The 20031-nt window shown below is 36.6% G+C and overlaps 1 protein-coding gene and 1 long non-coding RNA gene across 4 annotated transcripts in view; one reads left to right on the forward strand and one right to left on the reverse strand.

The window, feature by feature from the left end:
- The window catches only part of LOC309486803 (diacylglycerol kinase delta), a 65825-nt gene that overhangs the window by 24215 nt on the left and 21579 nt on the right, over positions 1-20031 (reverse strand). The window contains exon 1 of one of the 3 annotated variants that reach the window (XM_082154259.1): positions 7965-8591. The exons of the other annotated variants lie outside the window; for them this stretch is intronic. Coding sequence (XP_082010385.1) covers positions 7965-8141 — 177 coding nt within the window. The 5' untranslated portion in view covers positions 8142-8591. Of the gene's footprint in view, positions 1-7964; positions 8592-20031 lie in introns of those variants that run through there. 3 annotated transcript variants of the gene reach the window in all.
- Positions 10713-13253, forward strand: LOC309487580. The gene is made up of 2 exons (XR_014201890.1): positions 10713-11884; positions 12214-13253. It is a non-coding gene; the product is annotated as an uncharacterized lncRNA (long non-coding RNA).

Raw genomic sequence — 20031 nt, forward strand, 5'->3', positions numbered from 1 at the left:
CATCTCTGCTTTGTCGTCAATAGATCACACGCAGAACTTTCCACTCCCATCTGCACTGTTTTGGGATTGCACCCTCAAGCAAATTTGCCCTGTTTAGTAAATCTGCTCAAATGTCTCAGATCAGAATTTTAAATGTTAGGTCACGTGAGGATTTGAGCCACATTCAGTTGCAATGTCAATGTAACCTCTGAGTCACTTTTGTAGGTGATTATACTCTCTACATCCCTTTCAACAGGTGTCTCATTTTCTCCCAGTGACTCCCAGCAGGGCTCAAAAATATATGTGAATTGCCCTCAGAAGGCAGTTAAATCTGTTAAAACTCCCTTTGATAGAATAAAGTTTAGAATCCAAGTTTCTTGGAGAAGTAGATTTAGGGATTAGTTGAGTCAAAAGTTATTATATTTAGTTTAATATAAAAATAACATAACATAAAAATAAATGTATAGTATGTTCTCATTATGTATGCATGTATGTTTGTATGTGGGTCAGGTTTTGCTATTTTTATGGGAACCAAAAAAAAAACCCCTATATATATATATATATATATATATATATATATATATATTCTAGAAAATATAATTAGGTCAAAAAATTTTAAACAAAAAAAGTCACAGAAAATACATAAAAAGAGGTGTGTATGTAATATGACGAAACAAATAAGTGTGTGTGAGAGACTAAACTTCAGGATATCTGCCAGTGAAGCCTCCCTGTACAGCAAGACAAACATCAGACCCAGACATCACTCACTCCATCCTTTCAGAACAGAGCTGGCTCCATATTCATACAAAAATGAGAACATCTTTGATCCATCACAGTGTGCACACACACACACACACACACACACACACACACACACACACACACACAAACACAAACACAGACACACACACACACACACACACACACACACACACACACACACACACACACACACACACACACACACACACACACACACACACACACACACACACACACACACACACACACACACACACACACACACACACACACACACACACACACACACACACACACACACACACACACACACACACACACACACACAGTGATGTCAGATGGTGACTCAGAGGAATCTTACAATGATTGCTATTTTTGTTTAATCTCTACCTCTTCCTCTCCTAATCCTCCTCCTCTCTCTCTCTTTTAGTTCCTCTCAAATCATCAGTTTCTGTATTCACCCTGCTCTTCTATTTCTCCTTTCTCTCTTCTTTCTTGCGTCATTTCGGCTCTCCCTGTTAATTCCCTTCTCTGTTTGCTGTCATTCTCTTCTCATTTCTCTTTTTTATCCTCCTCTTTTGTCCTCTCTCTCATCTGAAGGGCACAGTGCCTCTGCAATGCCCTACATAGAGCTAGAACTACAAATCCCATGATTCCTTACAGCAAAGCTGATTAGATCCAAGGAGTTATAAAACCATGTGAGCTATCCGTCAGCATTCCCATTTATCTCAATGGCTAGTGTGCAGCCCAGAAGTACACAGACTGGATGCTGCCATTTTTACTTCATGGGTACGAGTTGTGATGTTATATATATATACTCTCACACACACAGTATATATAGATAAATCAATTCTTTAGCGAATGGTGTTAATCACTCAACTTTCATGGTTTTCTTAGCATGTTTTGATATACAAAAGTGATAGAAATGATTTTTAAATTAAGTTATTTGGGTTTATGGTTCACAACATAATCATTGTATAGGTGACTTCCATGTTGTGTTTCCTTGAATGTGAGACATGTCGTAATAACGAATGCCTGATTTGGAAGTCACCTGATGGAGTTTGGGTTCCTTGCCACTGGCTTGCTTAGTTGGGGGTCACTTAATATTTAACAATATTATTGATTTGACTGCACTGATACTATTGGATGAGAACTGAACTGAGCTGGATGATGACATCACTGTTTTCCACAGATCAGGGCTGCGTTCAGCCCCGACAAAACGTTGCACAACGTTTTTTAAACAGAAACGGTGATGCGTTGAACACACTGTTCTGAAGACGCAAGAGTTGCAACTATGGCAGCTGAGAAGGCCATTCTTTGTGTTCTTTGTGAAGAATTTTCGCCTGATGAAGTCGGTATAAATATGTGTTTAATACTACAAAATATGCCCGATGTTACAGTAACTGCACTTGCCACCCAGAACAAAAGAGGACATCCCAATCGAGTGAAGGGATTGCTGAAACTGAAATGGAAGCACACATCTTACTTAATTCAGACTAAAACACATCTATTTAGCCTCACATACTGACTTTATTTGTAGTTCATACTGTTTAAATAGCCTGTATTTTCTTTCTCATTTTTAGGAAAAGCACTTAATTACCATTGTTTATTTCTATACCAAATGTCATACACTTGCAATGATCGAAGCTATAATATAAACAACTACATCATTATGTTGATATCCTATATTTTTACAATAAAACTTACGACAAACATGTCTTCTAATATCCTCAGTTGTTGCGTATACCGAGCTGCATCGAACACATTTGAAAATGACTTTCCTTGAACCCATTGTGCGAGTTCACTTTAATACCGCGTGCTTTATATACATGTTGCTGCTGATTGGACTGCAGTTCTGACACACCCACCAAACAAGAGAAAACGTATCTCAAACCCCGTTCCACACCGGTGCACGCCGTTTCCAGGAAACATGACGTTCAACCCGGAAACCGTAGCAAAACGTTGCGCACCGTTTTGAACTTGAACGTGCCCCAGCTTTATAGATGAAATTAACTAATTTAATAATTGATGATCTTTACAACGCAACACTGAACTGACTTCAGCTGAACAATGACACAATTTTATTTTAGAGCTGTTGTACAGCCAAAATCCTCTCTGCTTGCATCATTGAATCATTTTCTTGTTACCACTGTAAAGCTGTTTTTGTCTGGCAAAACATTTATTTACTCAGAATAAATGGCTACTTTGGAATGAAAGATGTTTTCCGGCCCCATAATCGTGTATTCATGCCCAGTGTTGGGGAAAGTTACTTTTAAAAGTAATGCATTACAATATTACTCCCTACAAAAGTAACTAATTGCTCACTTAGTTACTTTTTAAGGAAAGTAATTTGTTACATTACTTTTGCGTAACGTTTTCCTCACCTCACCTCAGCTGGGCTTGCTTGTTTGTTTTTTAATAACAAAAAACAAAAGTTCTGTTTTTGGCAAATGTAAAGGCCCTTTCACACCAAAAGTGAAATGATTAAGCCTCAGGTAATCAAAAGTTCTACACACGTTTGCGGTCTTCAAACCCACTTGAACACTTGGGCTAAATACAAGAAATATATGATGTAAGTAAACAAGTGGTCAAGTCAAGTGCAAAGACCGCAAGTGTTGTTCCCATGCAAACGCATGGCCTTGTGGTGCTGCTGTGGTGCGAATACTAATAATTCAATTCAGTTCAGGTTTTCTCTGCTCTGAAATTAACCTACTTTTTTCTAAGCTATGGCTTTTGCTTAAGAAATATTATAGAAAGACTCCATTTTAAAAAACTTGGGATGAATGTCATCTTCTGACCTCTGAATTGCTGTTAAAGTGGATCTGAGTGGCTTTTTAAGTCAAAGCTGTAACAGCTATTAGGACAATCATGTGTCATTATACTCATAATGTGACTACAACCCAGTTGAACAAATAAGCAATTTGTGATAGTGAAAGAGAGAAAAAGAAAGATCATTCCACTAAATATGTAAGGGAGCAATGGGAGAAAATGAAAAAGAAAGCATAGCAAGGTCCTTGAAATATTGAATCCCCGAGAAATAAAAGCATCATTAACAAATTTGTACACTCCAAAAAAAATTATTCTTTTGTCCATTCGAGAGATAAATAAAATCAAATGCAGGGAATCTTAATTAAGTGTCCATTTAGAAGAAATCAACCAGAGAGTGACTGAGATTTGACCTACTACCAAATGCTTCAAATAAGTAAATCAATATACAGTATATATATATATATATAAGCTGACCTTACTGACCTACTGACCTTAATGGAAAAAATAACACTGCTTGTATGTGTTCTAGAATGGCTGAATACAATCACCTGAAAATCCCCCAATCAGCCAATCACCCTTATCTATCAGTTGCCATGGAAACACCAATGAGCTGTAAGCAAACAAAGATGTCATTCAAACGATCAGCGTTCCAAAGACGTGGCCAAACATTATGCAGCACTAACAGCATGCAGGACAATAAGCTACACTACCAAGAAACATTGAAGAAAAAACAATAATTAATTTAAAATTAATGAAGACACTTTCTTTGTTCAGCCAAGCCTGGTCAAATACACAGATCCTAATCATTAAAAACCCAGACTGTTTTTTCCCTTAAGAAATCCCTTGTTGATTCAGATATAAAACAATCTTTACCTCCTTCTAGACATTTCATAAATAATTACAGAACTAGGCTGATGCTGAGATATCTAAAGCTTTGTTCAGGCTGGCATGTATTCTGGATGTAGTTCTGACTCATCTGTCAGTAACAGAGAACCAAATCAAATCAGATTTTAAAAAATCACAGTTATATACAGTTTGAAATCCGATCAGATTTTTTTTCTGAATATGTCACAATCAGTCTGAAAGGTCAGATTGTATTTCAAGTAATTCATTTTCTTTTGTGGCTTTCCACAGAAAGCTTGTATGGCCTTTATGTAACATTACACAAACTGCTCAGTATTGTCTGGAGCAGTGTCTGAATACATTCATATTCACTTACACTTTTGTCATATTGAAAACTTGTGCATGGAAGTCCGCAATGTCTTACATGTGCCTTGCGAGTTCACATTATGAGCACAGGCAAAAATTTCCATTTTTCCATCCTCACTGGCAGCTGCTCTCAGTTGTCATATGAGTAAGTCTCTTGACATTGTGCTGACGCTTACATCATCACTATAGCAACTGATGCAGATGTACCGGATATTGACCACACATTCTGAACAAACAGATCAGATTGCATAATTTACTGTACAACATGACAGTCCTTAAGATCAGATCAGATCGGATTAATGTGCAGTGTGTTTGATTCCAGGCTCTGTATGTATGTGTGTCCAATGAGCCAGTCAGGGTGAGATGGCACAGTCTGGTTAAAGTTGAGTTAGAGCCAGACCAATTACCCAAAGCGCCCACAGAGACCATGATGAGTCCCCTTCACAGCTAGTAATTAACCTAATGAAATGATTACAGCCCCTGCAGTACATCCTCCGAGTGTGTATGTGCATGTGCGATCTAATTAGAGACTAAATCACACAGCCTGAGAATTTATACCTCAGAGGTGTCGCCCTGAAGAAGCCAAGACTCATTCAGTAACACTGTCAGATCCTACACATGCAGTGTGCTAATGGAAACTGCTGCACACAAACAATTCACATGTCTTTTAGCATATTAGTTTTACTAAATGATGAATAAATAAAATATCATGTAACACACTATTTGACTATATTGAATGTGCATTTGTTATGAAGGGCTGTACCCACAGACACGGATGACAACCCTCCACATTCACTGATATGGGCTTTGCAATGTCCAAATCAAAACTTTTATATTTGAGTTCACCTAAATTTTTACCTTAATTCAAACTTTAATTGATCTGAAAAAGCTGTACTAAAAATCAGAGCATCATTGCATCATATCAGCTTATGGGAGAGAGAAAAGGAGAAAGAAATGCATTCAAGTTGTAAACGGGGGGAAGCCAAAGGAGACTGAGGAGCATAAAAGACAGAGTTCTTTGAATGGTAAAATTGTCAAGTGACACAGTAGATGTTACCCCACACACATCCTAGAGAGCATCTAATGCTGCAGCCACGTCAGCCTGCATGCTGTTTTAGATATTAGTGTTTGTTAGATGCTAAAAATGAATGCATTTAAATCTGAATGAGCTGCCATATCGGGGTGCGTTTCAGACCTCAGGAGGAAGTGGTGTTTGAGAGATATGTATGTTTTGGCTAGTGACCGAATCAGCAGAAATGAGAGAGCTGATAAATGCTAATCCTACATAACCCATTGCCACAGAACAATAGTGTTCATGTTGATCTCTCCATCAACAGACTTTCAAAGTTATCTCATTATGCTGTGATAAAAACAGAAGTCAGGAGGCAGATATGTTCCTTTTTACATAGAAATGCTAATTCATAGGTATGAAAAGGTATCATCTTAGAATAAAAAGTGTTATTTTTAATTATTTAGTTTTATGTCAGTTTTAGTTTGAATAACTTTACTACTTCAACTTGATTTTTTTTTTGTTAGTTGCCAAGGCGACATTTAAAATGTTCTTAAGTTTTATATTTAAACTTTATTTGAATACACAATAAATGGTTAATTTATTTTGTTTTGGATGCTGCTCCACGAGCTCATTCTTACTTATTCATAGCTTATTTCATTTAAGTGTCAGTTGGTCTCAGAAGTTGCTCCTAAAATACCTTAGGGGATAATGAAACAAAAAAGTATGAGTATTCAGTATGAGTACAGAGCTATAAAATGAATGTGGTTAGCATAGCTCACATAATCTGATATTGGAAGAATCTGATAAGAAAGGTTTGACATCCATTTTGGCATCATAGCAAATCCCAGCACAGTTTGTGACATTACTGAGATATCTTCCATACAGGAGACTCATATAAGATTACCAAGATCTGTAGCACTATTAAAAGGGGATTATTCTTCCAAACAAATGTTTCAGTTACATTAATTAACCTAGGATGTCCGTGATTTCATGTACATTATGTATACAATTTGAAAAGGAATTAATTAAGGTGAGGATCATACTCAGGTATGACCCGGCCTGTGATTGGACTCTTCTCCTGGATTAATTGTCTTTTTACATTTGAACAGCACTCAAATGTTATCGTACTCAGAAAGCTGGCAAAAAAGATAATGGAGGTGCTCTGTATTTAACAGAGGCCAAAATAAAAGAGAAGCATTGCAAACAAATTGCAATCATATACATTCTTGTCAGGACTCGTTTTTCCTAAAACACAGACATGTTTGAATTTACCTGACTAGTTCCATCTGAACAAGACTTTTGTCAAGGAGAATAAATCATAAAAGACTTAAGCCAAAGCCCTCCATTTATTAAAATTTCCATCTAGGTGAAACAATTGAGATATTAAAAAGATCTCATATGAATAACCTGGCATTGTCCACTGAATATTGATGGCTCTGAGACAAATTGCTTATGTTCCTCTATTGTCAGTCACTTTGGATAAAAGCGTCAACCTTTTGGACTTTAAGGCCACAAATCACTCAATAAAACTTAATAAAATATTTTAGAGCTTGCCATACCTTGAAGTATGTATATTTGTTATAAAAAATAATCAAATAATAAGAAATATCTTGATTTTTAGTTGGTTTAGCTTATTTTCATGCTTGTTTTGTCTTATTTTAAATAATTCTAAGTCATCTTGAGGCCCCTTTGGAAGTTTGCTGAGGTCCCCTATTGGGCCCTGGCCCCCTGGTTCAGAACCACTATACTTGATGCATGGATATAAATGAGTAATTTCCCCATGCATTCATGGCTATATTTACATAAATTTGATGAATTACATAAACAGAACTTTATGCATGTGTCTTTAACTGTCCAGACTTTCCAATTCTGTCATTCATTATAGGCTTAGCATTAATGCTGTGGTAATCAGATCAGCACAAACAAGCATCTCCTGCTAGCCCAGATAAACCTTATGATGCACACGCACACACACACACAAACAAACAAACAAACACACACACATCCTGCATCATTGCTCATAAATCTAAGCCAATACACATATGCATGAATGCACAAAGCCAATCATGAGTCAACTGGTGTGACAGGAAGAGATCATCAGACGGATGAGACCGGGATGAGCCTCACAATCAAATAAATCACATTATCACTAAAATAACATCACAGAAACACAGTTTGCAGTGCTCACTCTAGAGAAAACTACACAGTGATATAAGGAGTAGCCTATCCAAACCTGTGACAAGTTGCTATTGCTGATTGTCTGTCCTTCTGTTGTTCTAACTGAACTGTTGGAGGAGGTTTCCAAAAAGTCTTCCTCTCTCAAGCGATTGGCGTCTCCCTGCCCACCCCCATCACAGCCGAACAAGAGTGGAGAAAAGCAACACACACTGCCTGGACACAGCCTGGGCATGATGGGTCCCTTCAACCATCGACATGTACACACACACTTTCACACAGTAACACGCTGACTTCCTTTGTGCTGCAACTGAAAGACACACCTTCTTCTGAAAAAGAACTTCCTCTTACAGGTGAAGTGATAAGACCGCCCATCCTATTATGCCCGGACCTACCCTTTGAGAATGAAAACACACAGAGGTGTGTAAAGGTCTATATTTAGAACTAGATAAACTGGTTTGGTAAGCGTCTTTATTCACAGAATTACTGAAAATCCCAAGCACCTATAGGTCAAGACAGATGTTCCTATTGGATCAGGACAGAAAAATGTAACATTGTAAATGTTTTTACAGTCACTTTTGAATAAAAGTATTAATTTCTTTCCCCAAACTTTTGAATGGTAGTGTGTTACAAAAGCTTTCTATTTCAGATAAACGCTGTTCTTTTGAAATTTCTCTATATACATAAGCATAAAAATGTCCTACAGTACATCTGATAAACATCTGAGACAAAGTTGATATTTCAAAGAAACCTAAATAAATATTTCCTATTTCTCATCTGATGTACACAAGTCTGTTCCAAAGCAAACCAACATGCTAAGTGGAACATTTAAAAAAAAGATCTATTATCTTGACTGTGGAACATACCTATAGTGTCTGTTACAGAAACAAGTGGGATGTGGAAAAGATGAGCAAGATGCATTTGGTGAGTGGAGGAAAAAGATGGAAATACAGCCAGAAATAAGCATGAAGAGTGGGCTCTAATGTGATTCTCTCGTGAGTGCTGTGCAAGGAGACATTGTAATGATCAAAACGATATGTTCATCTCTTTGACAGCAAACACTGATAGACAGAGAGAGATCATTTGTCCCACTATCTTGTATTTGAACAAACCTCCACCCATTCTCTATATCTTCAGTTCACATATTACTGTCGCTCTAAACCTCCCTGTCTTGATGTGTCTGCTGTTTTACAGCCTTGTAATAAGATAAAACATCTCCTAACTACAGTGCAAGGCTGAATGAAGGAAGACATCATTCCTTATGGCTCTGTTTATGAGAATAGGATGAATGAGAGCATTTGTGGGTTGCAGTTAAAAGTGAAGACACTAGAGGGCGGTAGTTGCTGGAGCTAAAGCAGTACTGCAGTTATTTGTAACAGTCTGTTACTGTCTCTGTTGAGCCCAAAAACACTAAAGTGTGTGCTTATCACACACACACATCAACATACCCAAACACAACATTCACACTGGCGCAATTTCACATGTGAAACATGGATTTTCACAGCTGATGTTACATGGCGGTCCGTGATATTATGATGGCATTCAGGGTTGTCATAGCAACTACTCTGGCCCCCCGGTTGGCGAGGAGACGGACGATCTGAAGGGCCACCAGGCCATACACACATACATACTGTAAATCAACACAAAATGTCACTTCCTGCGAGAGAGCGAATCAAACGCAGGGGGATTGTTAGAATCACACGACATATGGAGCTGAGCCAGCTAATCTGTGTACGGACTATGGAGAGACAGAGCCCACTGCCAACATTAAACCTAATGAACCCGGCGTCAGATTTAGTGTCTGCATCAGAGTCAACACGATTCCCTGCCGAAATGATCCTCCTTACTGACTGATTAAACATGACTGGTTCCAAATGTAGATTATTTTTGTGTGCTTTTATGATTCAAATTAGAAGAGGAAGTCGAAGGACACTTTGGGAAATTAGAACATATGATATGAACACGCACACACACACACACACACACACACACACACACACACACACACACACACACACACACACACACACACACACACACACACACACACACACACACACACACACACACACACACACACACACACACACACACACACACACACACACACACACACACACACACACACACACACACACACACACACACACACACACACACACACACACTGTGGGAGATCACTCTAATCTCATTGCAGAATTACTGATGACTGCTTCCAGCATACGCCACAACTCTGGGACTGATTCACATAATCCCTTGAGAGAGACAGAGAAAGAGAGACTAAAGACAATGAAGTAATGAAATGAAGACTGAGGAAGAAAAAAAGGTCTTACAGTAAAATAAAGAGTGAAGGTCAAAACTGATATGATTAATCATTTCAAAATAATGTTTTGCCCAAAAGAAAAAAAATCTATTCACACAATAAAAGCAGTGACAGGAACAATAAAATTTGAATATAAAAATAAAATACGTTTCTGTATTTATAATCTAAAATATTATGTAAATAAAATACAATACAATTACAACAAGGCACTAATAAATCTAAAGATGTAATAAATAAAAATATGATATATAAATAGAATATGTAATAAATAAATATAACATAATAATACTTATATACAATATATATAATATTATGTAAATAAAATGTAAATACATTGTACAAAATAAATACATTGTACAAAGGTATTATTCATTAATGCCTTGTACTTATATTATCTTATTATATGAAAAAAATATGTAATAGTTAAAATATATTTTATATTATATATTTTACATATAAAAATAAAAATATGTACATTATAAAATAAGGTGTCAGAAATTATAATATAAAATATTATGTACACAAATAAATAAAGTTCAACCAGACATTAATGAACATAAGGAATAATCCCAGATTAACAATCAATACTATGAATAAAAACATCAGCAAGGCTAAAAGAAAGAGACCAGATTATGACTAGAGAAACACAGTGTGCACACAGTGTGAATGGAGGCTGAGGCTGAGGGAGAGGAAGAAAGGGATTGAGACGTCCCACAGATGTGACAACACCTACAGAGTGAACACCTGCTGCTCGTGTCATGAGCGCTGGCTGGACTGAACAAAGGCCTTTTGATTGAAGTCCTGTCACTGCTGCTCCCTCATGACATACACGCAAACGCTGGGCTCAGTCACGACATCCTCCTCAACCCCGAGGTCTCTGCCGCTTGTGCCATCTCCACGGGAACAATCCTCAGCCATTTCTGCGGCAGCGGGACAAGTGGCGTTCCACTAAAGAGCCCATTGTCCCTCCACAAACAACATTCCAGGCCTCACACAAGCTCCAGACCACCTCATTACACATGTGAGTGGAATATGTCTGCTCCACAAAATACGCACAAGTTTAAATGGTTGAAATACTGTCAATAAAAGAAGAAGAAAAAAACTATTTAAAAAAGTTTAAAAAAAGTTTTACAAGAATGAGCATTTAGACTATGACCTAAAATTATAGCATGCAAATATGCCATGTGACTGATGGTTCTATTAAAAGGTCTTGTAGCAGAGAGGGAAAACACACAAGTCTAAATTAATATTTTGTTCATTTGAATGTTAAGAGGCACTCCAAAAATATATTATAATGAACGTTTTGCAATTTATATTTTAATGTTTACATTTAATTTGGTCAAAATACATAAGGACTTTACAGTGGGTTTCAATGGAGAAGATTTTTGCCATGTGGTTATAGCATCTACTAATTGCTTAAAGACGCAATCTTTTCTTACTTATTGTGACATACATCCGAGTGAAACAGAAACTTCGTTTTTTTTTTTCATCGGTTATTCATTAGTTTTCCATCAAAAATGAATGCCAGCTTGCAGTCGATTGTAAGAAAGGGGCACAGTTTAAGCAGACTAAATGACTGAAGAAATCCAGCATACGTCACCAGAGAGACTGACGTTTCTTCGAAAGATTTGGACATTTTGATTAAAAATCACAAGGTCCAAAAAAGTTACGAAAAATAAACATACCATAGATGAATAATTTACAATAAGATCTATAATATTTACAAAATATATGAATAGGGTGAATTTTCATTTCATGCTGACTTTAACCTAACAACCCAAAATGGACCCCCTGTATTCAGTTGAATTTGATTTGATTCAGATCCATTCTATTTCATTCAATCCAACTGAATTCACTTTTTTTTTTGTATTTGTCTGTAAATAAATGAACATTTAGTTAACATAGTTCATATAATCTTTGTTTACAATTTTGTATATTAACATAACAGATAGCTGATAATATAATGCCAGCCCTGTATAAAGAGATGAAGAAAAGAGTGAAGTATTGCTCGTGGTTGTACATCTCTTTAACAGTCCCACTGTGTATGTGTGCGTGTGCTGTTGGCAGCGTTGCCAGATCAACAATCACAAAAATTAGCTTGAAAGGGAAACTATAAAACACAACAAGCCTAATTAAGTCTTAATAAATCCCTAACACATAAACACACTGAACACAGTGGGTCCAGTGGGAAAGATAGATTACAAACCAGTGAAACCACATACAGCTGTTGTGAATGTTAGGGCACACTCACACACAGCGGAGAAAGAGAGAAAGAGAGAGAGCTGTAGACTAACATTCCACTTAACCTTTCCAGTGAGAGAGACACACACCTGACCCAGCACCTGTTCTGTGTGCGCAGGTCGCAGCTGTACACCTGTGTCATCTCCTCTCCTGACTGCGTTCATACGTGAATGTTATTATATTTCAGCGTGTGTGTGTGCTCTGTGTGTGTCTCGTCAGCAGTTCTTCCCTTTACTGGCAGCGCTCGGCTACCTCCGGCAGCAAAATATTTTCTGCTGAATTAATTAATCAATCACAGAGCATGATCTCTATAAAAGATAAATATCTCTAGATAAGTGAAGAGAACAGGAATTTTCCAAACATTCAAATGACATCCTCTTAATGTCAACATGCATTATGAATAAGGTTTATAATGACTGGGTTCTTCAGGGGCCCGTCCCTTACGAAAAAGAAGTTTATTCAAGTGTGCTATTACTAGTATACTTCTTTTAAACTAAAAATAAGAAAGTATACTTTTTATGTACTTCTCAGAAATATACTTCAAATTCCACTTAAGTATACTTGACTTATACTGACAGAAAAGTCTAAGTATATTTGGCCTATACTTGTTGATCGAGATATACTTAAAAGTATAATTAAGTATTTTAAGTATTCTTGTACTTGTATTTACTATTTTGATTGAGTAGCTTATTAAATACTTTTTTTAAAACATAATATTACACACTGTCTTATAAACTAACATGTTCAAGTTTATATAGTAACAAGCTTTCTGGTGGAATAGCTTAGAGAGTAAATAAAATAAGCATGGAACTGAACCTGAACTTGTACACAGCGATAATAATTCCCTTACGAAAAATAAGTTTATTCAAGTGTTCTATTAGTATACTTCTTTTCAACTAAAAACTTTCATTTTCAACTTTCAACTAAAGACTTTCAGTCTTCATTTGATATACTTCTCAAAAATATACTTTATGTACTTCTCAGAAATATACTTAATTACACTTAAAGGTATAGCGGAGGATCTTTCCAAATTTTAGATAAGACCCGCCCTCTCCACTTTTTGAAAAGTTTGATTGATTCACCAGAATGATTGACAATTAGGAGGACCAATAGTTTAGACTACCCACCAGGAAGTAAAACATCCTCCGCTATACCTTTAAGTGTACTTGAAAAGTCCAAGAATATTGAGATTTTTTCATCTTTTTTGTTTAAAATGTTGCCTTTCTTTATAAAACTTACCAACATGCAAGTGTTGATAAAAAAGGATGTATGAAGCTAATAAAATGTTTTTAAAATTAAAGTACAGTTAAAGGTATTTTTCAAGTATAAAAAATTGAAAAATATTGGCCTACTGCAAGTGCAAAAATTATATATAAATAGTAAACTATAAGTATAATGTTAAGTTCACTTAAAGAAAACTTGTAGTATAAAACTAAAGAGAGTATACTTCAAAGTTGCAACAAGTATTAAAATAGTAAACTACTAGTATACCCATAAGTTCACTTGCAGTACAAATGAGAAACAAATTTAATTCAGCATCTTTACACAGCTCAGAGATTGGTATAGACAACATCTACACTTAAGATGAGTCTTTGCTACCAACTGATGTGGCATAGCTAGGTTAACTACTGTATAGCTATTGTTAACATGCTAACATTCTATTGTGCATGCTTTCCCCTAATCACTCTTATTTCAAAGCAAATCCAACATTACACTACTGTCCAAAAGTTTGGGGTCGGTCAGATTTTTTTATGTTTTCTCTTTTAATATGTTCACCAAGGCTGATCAAGGTTTTGATCAAAAACAGAGTAAAAACAGTAATATTGTGATATAATTTTTGTGAAAACCATAATACATTTTTTCAAGATTCTTTGATAAATCGCAAGTTCGAAAGAACAGCATTTATTTAAAATAGAAATCATTCATAACATTATAAATTTAATGTGACTTTCTTAAAAAAAAACGGACCAAACATTGGAACGGCAGTGTACTTTTAAAAGTATAGAGCGAACCCAGAGAACTGGCACCACCACCGACATCACGACAATGGAAACGATAACACACATATTCAAATAGTGTGTGCCCAGACTGTGAGATTCCACAGCACCCTGTGATCTCTCCCTCTCCTCTAGGAAACCATACTGCCCAGTGTGACCAACAGACAGTCCCAGCAGCTCATTAACGGATCAGGCCTTTCATTGATCAGAAAGCTAATTATGACTACTCATTCTCTCTGTCCTTTTCTTTCTCTTGACAGCCAATACTCCGCTTTGTGATGTGTGACGAATACGTGTGTAGCCATACAAACTACTTATTTACCCAGCCTTACGTCAATGAGGATCTTCCATCTCTCTGGTCTCTGAAGCAGGATGTGTGCCGATATCATCTTCCACAAGATAATCAGACAGGATCATATAACCTGCTCCAGTTCAATTACAGTAAACCACTCCAATCAGCAGATACCAGCAATAACACACAGCTAGTGATGTCCAGTTAGTATGTGTGTGTGTGGGCACTGCAACTACCTACTTATACCACCTCCTCTATTTCTATCACATTTTCGTTTCTCCAACTATGGCTTCCTTTACTCTTTCCCTTATTCTTATTCTTAAGGTCCTTGCACACTGAGTCCGAAATTCTCGTTAAAAAATAAATACCACCTCATCTATAGTCAATCACGATTACACACTGCCTCCGAAACTTTCGTCCATTATAAAAAAATTGGATCGGATTCGATTTTCTTAGTTTTTTTCACATAAGTAGCAAGCATTTTGAGAGCGTTTTGACAATTCAGAGCTACCGAATGACGAATACGAAAAACGCATATGAAAATTTCGGACTCAGTATGCAAGGACTTTTACTCTTTCCCTTATGGCAGCACTGTATGAGCTCCACAAGTTTGAAAGCAAGAACATGATTAATGTCACAAATGTACTTTTTTGATTAGTGACCTAGAAATAGTGCAGAATCTTAAATATTTCTTATTCATTGAGTCATAACGTTTCTTTGTTTTCTTCTTTCAAAATCCTAAAACTTTGCTTATTTACATGTTTAAATTGATTTTATCAAAAAATACACTAAAAACAGTAATATTCTGCAATATTATTACAATTTAAAGTAACTGTTTTCTATTTAAATATATTTTAAAATATAATTTATTCCTGTGATGGCAAAGCTACTAGCAACTAGCAATGAATAAGAAATATTTAATCAAAAAAATCTAAAAAGAACATTTGTGACATTAATCATGTTCTTGCTTCCAAACGTGTGGAGCTCATGCAGTGCTGCTGTCATTCAAACAAAAGGCGGACAAAGACATTCTGAAATTCATGCCATTTTTCAATTCAACTTTTCACTGAAATTGTTGTGCTGATAGGATAATTGGATCTGAAAAAAAAGAAGCAAATCTGCAGTAGGGAGTTCCTCTGTCACTTTAATGAGAATGCAGAGACAGTATTTTACGTGGTAAACAGCCTGTGACAGCACACTGTAAGTGCCAAACTTTGCATACTCAAAAAACTAATTTGTATTCCGATTTGCATATAGTCTCGGGTCAAATAGTCACACGGTTGCTAATAGATGTTAATAAGAAACTGTGTTAGTACAAGAGATTCGACAGAGCCAAATCTGAGCGTGTGTCTGTGTACAGATTACAGTACATATGTGCTGGAGAGCACTCAGAGGCTCTTGTAGAAAGAACTCCATCTGTGTGTGTGAGTTTGTGACTAAGTGTGTGTGGGTTTACATGGGTGTAGAAGAGAACGTCTATGAATTAGTGCTTTCATTTAATTTGGCATTAATGATAGTCTGTACATTTTACTTGTTTACTTTTCTTAATTTACTTTATTTGCACATTTCTCAGTGTACGCAGATATGCTAAAAACACTTTGGCAGTCCTGAAGTGAAGTTGTCATCATGCCAGTACAATTGAGTGCATGTGTTGTGTCTGTTTTTGTGTGTCCAGTGTGGTAGTCCTTCAGTGGGGGCGTAAAAGGCTCTCCCCTTCTCTTGCTCCATCCACCATGCAAATGAGCCCTATACACAGCTCTCAATAACACTCACACACAACCCGACACTCACCGTCCTCCCATTCTCCTGTCCTCTCTACTTTCATGCCATCTTCTCTGTCTATTTCAGGCCTGTGCAAATCATTTCATTTCTTTACCCCCCTCTTCTCATGTCTTTGTCCTATTTTATACCTTCTTGTTTTCTTGAGTGTTCTTTATTTAGCAGAGCAAGGCCCTAATTTACATAGCCTATGGCCACTGCAAGAGAGAGATAGAGAGAAAGAGGGACATTCCTTTGGCCTTCTTGATGGTTCTGAAGGCTGAATCCACACCTCTCTCACCATCTCTCTCCCGCAAATGCTCAACACAAGCCAAATAGGGAATCGAAGAAGAAAACAATACTGCTGCCAACTATCTCTCAGTGTGTGTCTTCCTTTGCATATGATAATGTTTTTGCAGGCAGAGATGTTTTCACACGATCTCTCAAATAATCGACCAGAGTCGAAGGACAAGGACCACCCTGAAAATGACGGCACTATTCAAATCATAAAATAAAAAAATCCAGCTTATGACCAAAAATAGCCATCTAAATATAGCCCACATCAGAACACGATATAAAAGTGTCAAGGCCGGAATTGTTTCTCAGGCCCACACGTTCACGTTCACCTTGACATGCAAAATGGGCAGATTTACAAGTCAAATTTAGATCATATGACGTCTAACAAGAGGCAAGAGCTACATATGAACACCTCTTCATTTGTGTCTTTTTACCATAAACAATATTTGGATAATTTGATTATTAGTGGTGCTCGCTAAAGCATCACTATAATTATTGTTCATACTTGCATTATACTGCTTTTTAAACGATTGGGGTTGGGAAGATAAAAAAAAAAAAAAAAGTAGTGAATACTTTGTTCCAGCAATTTAACACATTAGCCCCCGGTTTCACAAACTAGGCTTAAGCCTAGTCCCAGACTAAAATGCATTATTTAGCGGTTTTAACTGAAAACAAGTTGCAATGACATATCTAAAAATATGTCAGTGACATTGTTTTGTCTCAAGATGCACACCAGTAATGTGTTTTTCAACGGCACGTTTATAAAAGCTACTTAAATGCCCTAATTGAACTAATGCCTAATCCTGGCTTAATCTAAGCCTTGTCTGTGAAACCAGGCCTAAATGTGACAGTTAAAACTTTTACAACGTAAAAAAAAACAAAAACAAATAAACGCTGTTCTTTTGAACTTTCGATTCATTAATGAAAACATGTTTCAATAACATGTTAAATGAAAACACGGTCTCCATAAAAATATTAGGCAACGCTACTGTTTTCAACATTAATAATAAGAAGAAACATTTCTTGAGCAGCAAATCAGCATAATATAATGATTTCTGAAGGATACTGTGACATGGAAGACTTGAGGAATGCCTGATGAAAATTCTGTTTTGTCATAAGAATAAATGACATTTTCACATTAAAATAGAAACAGTTATTTTAAACTGTAATAATATTTCACAAGACTACTGTTTTATTTTTGATCAAATAAATGCAGCCTTGGAGAGCATAAGAGACATTTCAAAAACAAAATCTTACCGACCTCAAACTAATGAATGGTGGTGTATATTTAGGGATCTGTTCAAATACCTAACCCTTAGTCGTAAACTTTTTAAATTACTAAGTACTTTTTTCCATTTATTTACTGCATGCATGATTGTAAATATTAGCCTTTGTGTGTCTTTGTAGCCTAGTGTCTTTGTATTGTGCAGACATGAATGATACTTCAAATTGTGTGGAAAAGAGGTGCCTCTAAACAATCAGACTTAAGATCTGTTCCTGGTATACAATAAAACTAAATCAAATATTAAATACACCTTATCGACCACATATCAATGCACTAAAAACCACACAGAACACCTCAGCAACCACACGGCAAGGCCCCGGCAACCACCCACAATTCCCTAGCATTGTGGAGGCGTCCTCTGCATTTGCAAACACCACTCACATTTTCTTCAGAAAATGTAAGTTTAGTTCATCACTCTTGTTTGACAAAGATAAACTAAACAAAATTATTATAAACTAGTTGGTGAAAACAAAGTCACTGATGGTTCAAATATTCGAAGGAGAATTCTACATGATGCTGATTTTCTAAGAGAGGGCATTGCTCAATGTGAGCACATTTCTAGAAAGTGAATAAAAATAGACACTGCTTGGAGCTATAGTGAGTGAGAGGAAGCATAACCATGTGTGTGTGTGTGTATTCTCCTCCGCAGTTTGTTAGGGTCAGTGTGAAGAGCACTGGTGTGTAGTGTGCTCTCTCTGGCCGCCCCCTCAGGCCCTGCTGTTGTGTAACCACCGCATTGCAGTCGCACACACAAACACATAATGACTGAAGTGGTATACTGTATTTGTGGGATAACACAAGTGTCTTTAAGCGTAACTATGTGTGTGGGTCAAGTTTTGCCTACATTGTGGAGACCAAATATCCTTACAGTGATAGTAAAACCTGAAATCACAATGTGGGGACCAGCCTATAGCTTCCAGATGGCAAACGGCTTAATAAACATATAAATAATGTCTTAATAAAAATGCAAAATGGTTTCTATGACAGTTATGTTTGGGGTTAGCAGCCGAGCCATTGTGGGATCTCGAGACATTATTTTTACTTGAAAGGACATTTAAAGACATGATGCTCGTGGTGCGCAAGACGTGATGCATCAGGCAAATTGTCCATCTGAATGCACATGGCTGTAGATGAAGGGTTTCAAAAAAGGGAACAACTGTACATTTTTCAGAGAGGGTTTTATGGTGCATTAACTGTCTAAAAGCTAAAGCAAAGAACAAAAAAGAATATTATACTAAGAAGCTAGTTTGTTGATGGATGATTAGTTAACTAGTCAAACATCTTGAGCCATAGTAAAGGATATGGGATGGAAAATATCATTAGCTCTCTATATATAATAATAGAAGTCAATGAAAAACAAATGTGTGTTTTGGTGTTTGGAGGTTCTTTATTTGCGTTAATGTTCCATGAAGAACCTTTAACAACCATGGCATATACGTATCCACTGCACATGAAGTGGAAAAAGGTTCTTTAGAGGTTCTTATTTTTAAAGGGGTACTTCAATGCTGGCAAAATTGGCTTTCAATAAAACTTGGCTGCCTATGCAGTAGATAGGTTAAACAATTTTTTTTAATCGATACTACCTGACTAGAGAAAACAGAGAAAAAAGGCTGTTGTCTTAGGAAAACCTCAACACCCATAATGCATGTTGCTGTCCAAGGCCACTCCCACCAGTCTGCTAGTCAAATACCAGCTTGCTCTAGTAGGAAATACTCTCTGGCAAACTTTTAGTCACTTGTATTGTTCCCGGTCGCAAGAAGTAAAGAGTAAACATTTAGTGAGTTACTTTTGGTTTCCAGTGAAGGATCCAGAGAGTTGTAGGCAGTGGCTAAAGGCTGCAAAGAATCATACAAATTTGGAGATAGCATTGTGACGGAAAATCTGAAAAGCCTCTGTGTGTGTAGTCTCCATTTCAAATTGGATGACAACGCA

Source organism: Leuciscus leuciscus (genome assembly GCF_965113295.1).
Source record: "Leuciscus leuciscus genome assembly, chromosome: 2".
In the NCBI taxonomy this organism is placed as follows: Eukaryota; Metazoa; Chordata; class Actinopteri; order Cypriniformes; family Leuciscidae; genus Leuciscus; species Leuciscus leuciscus.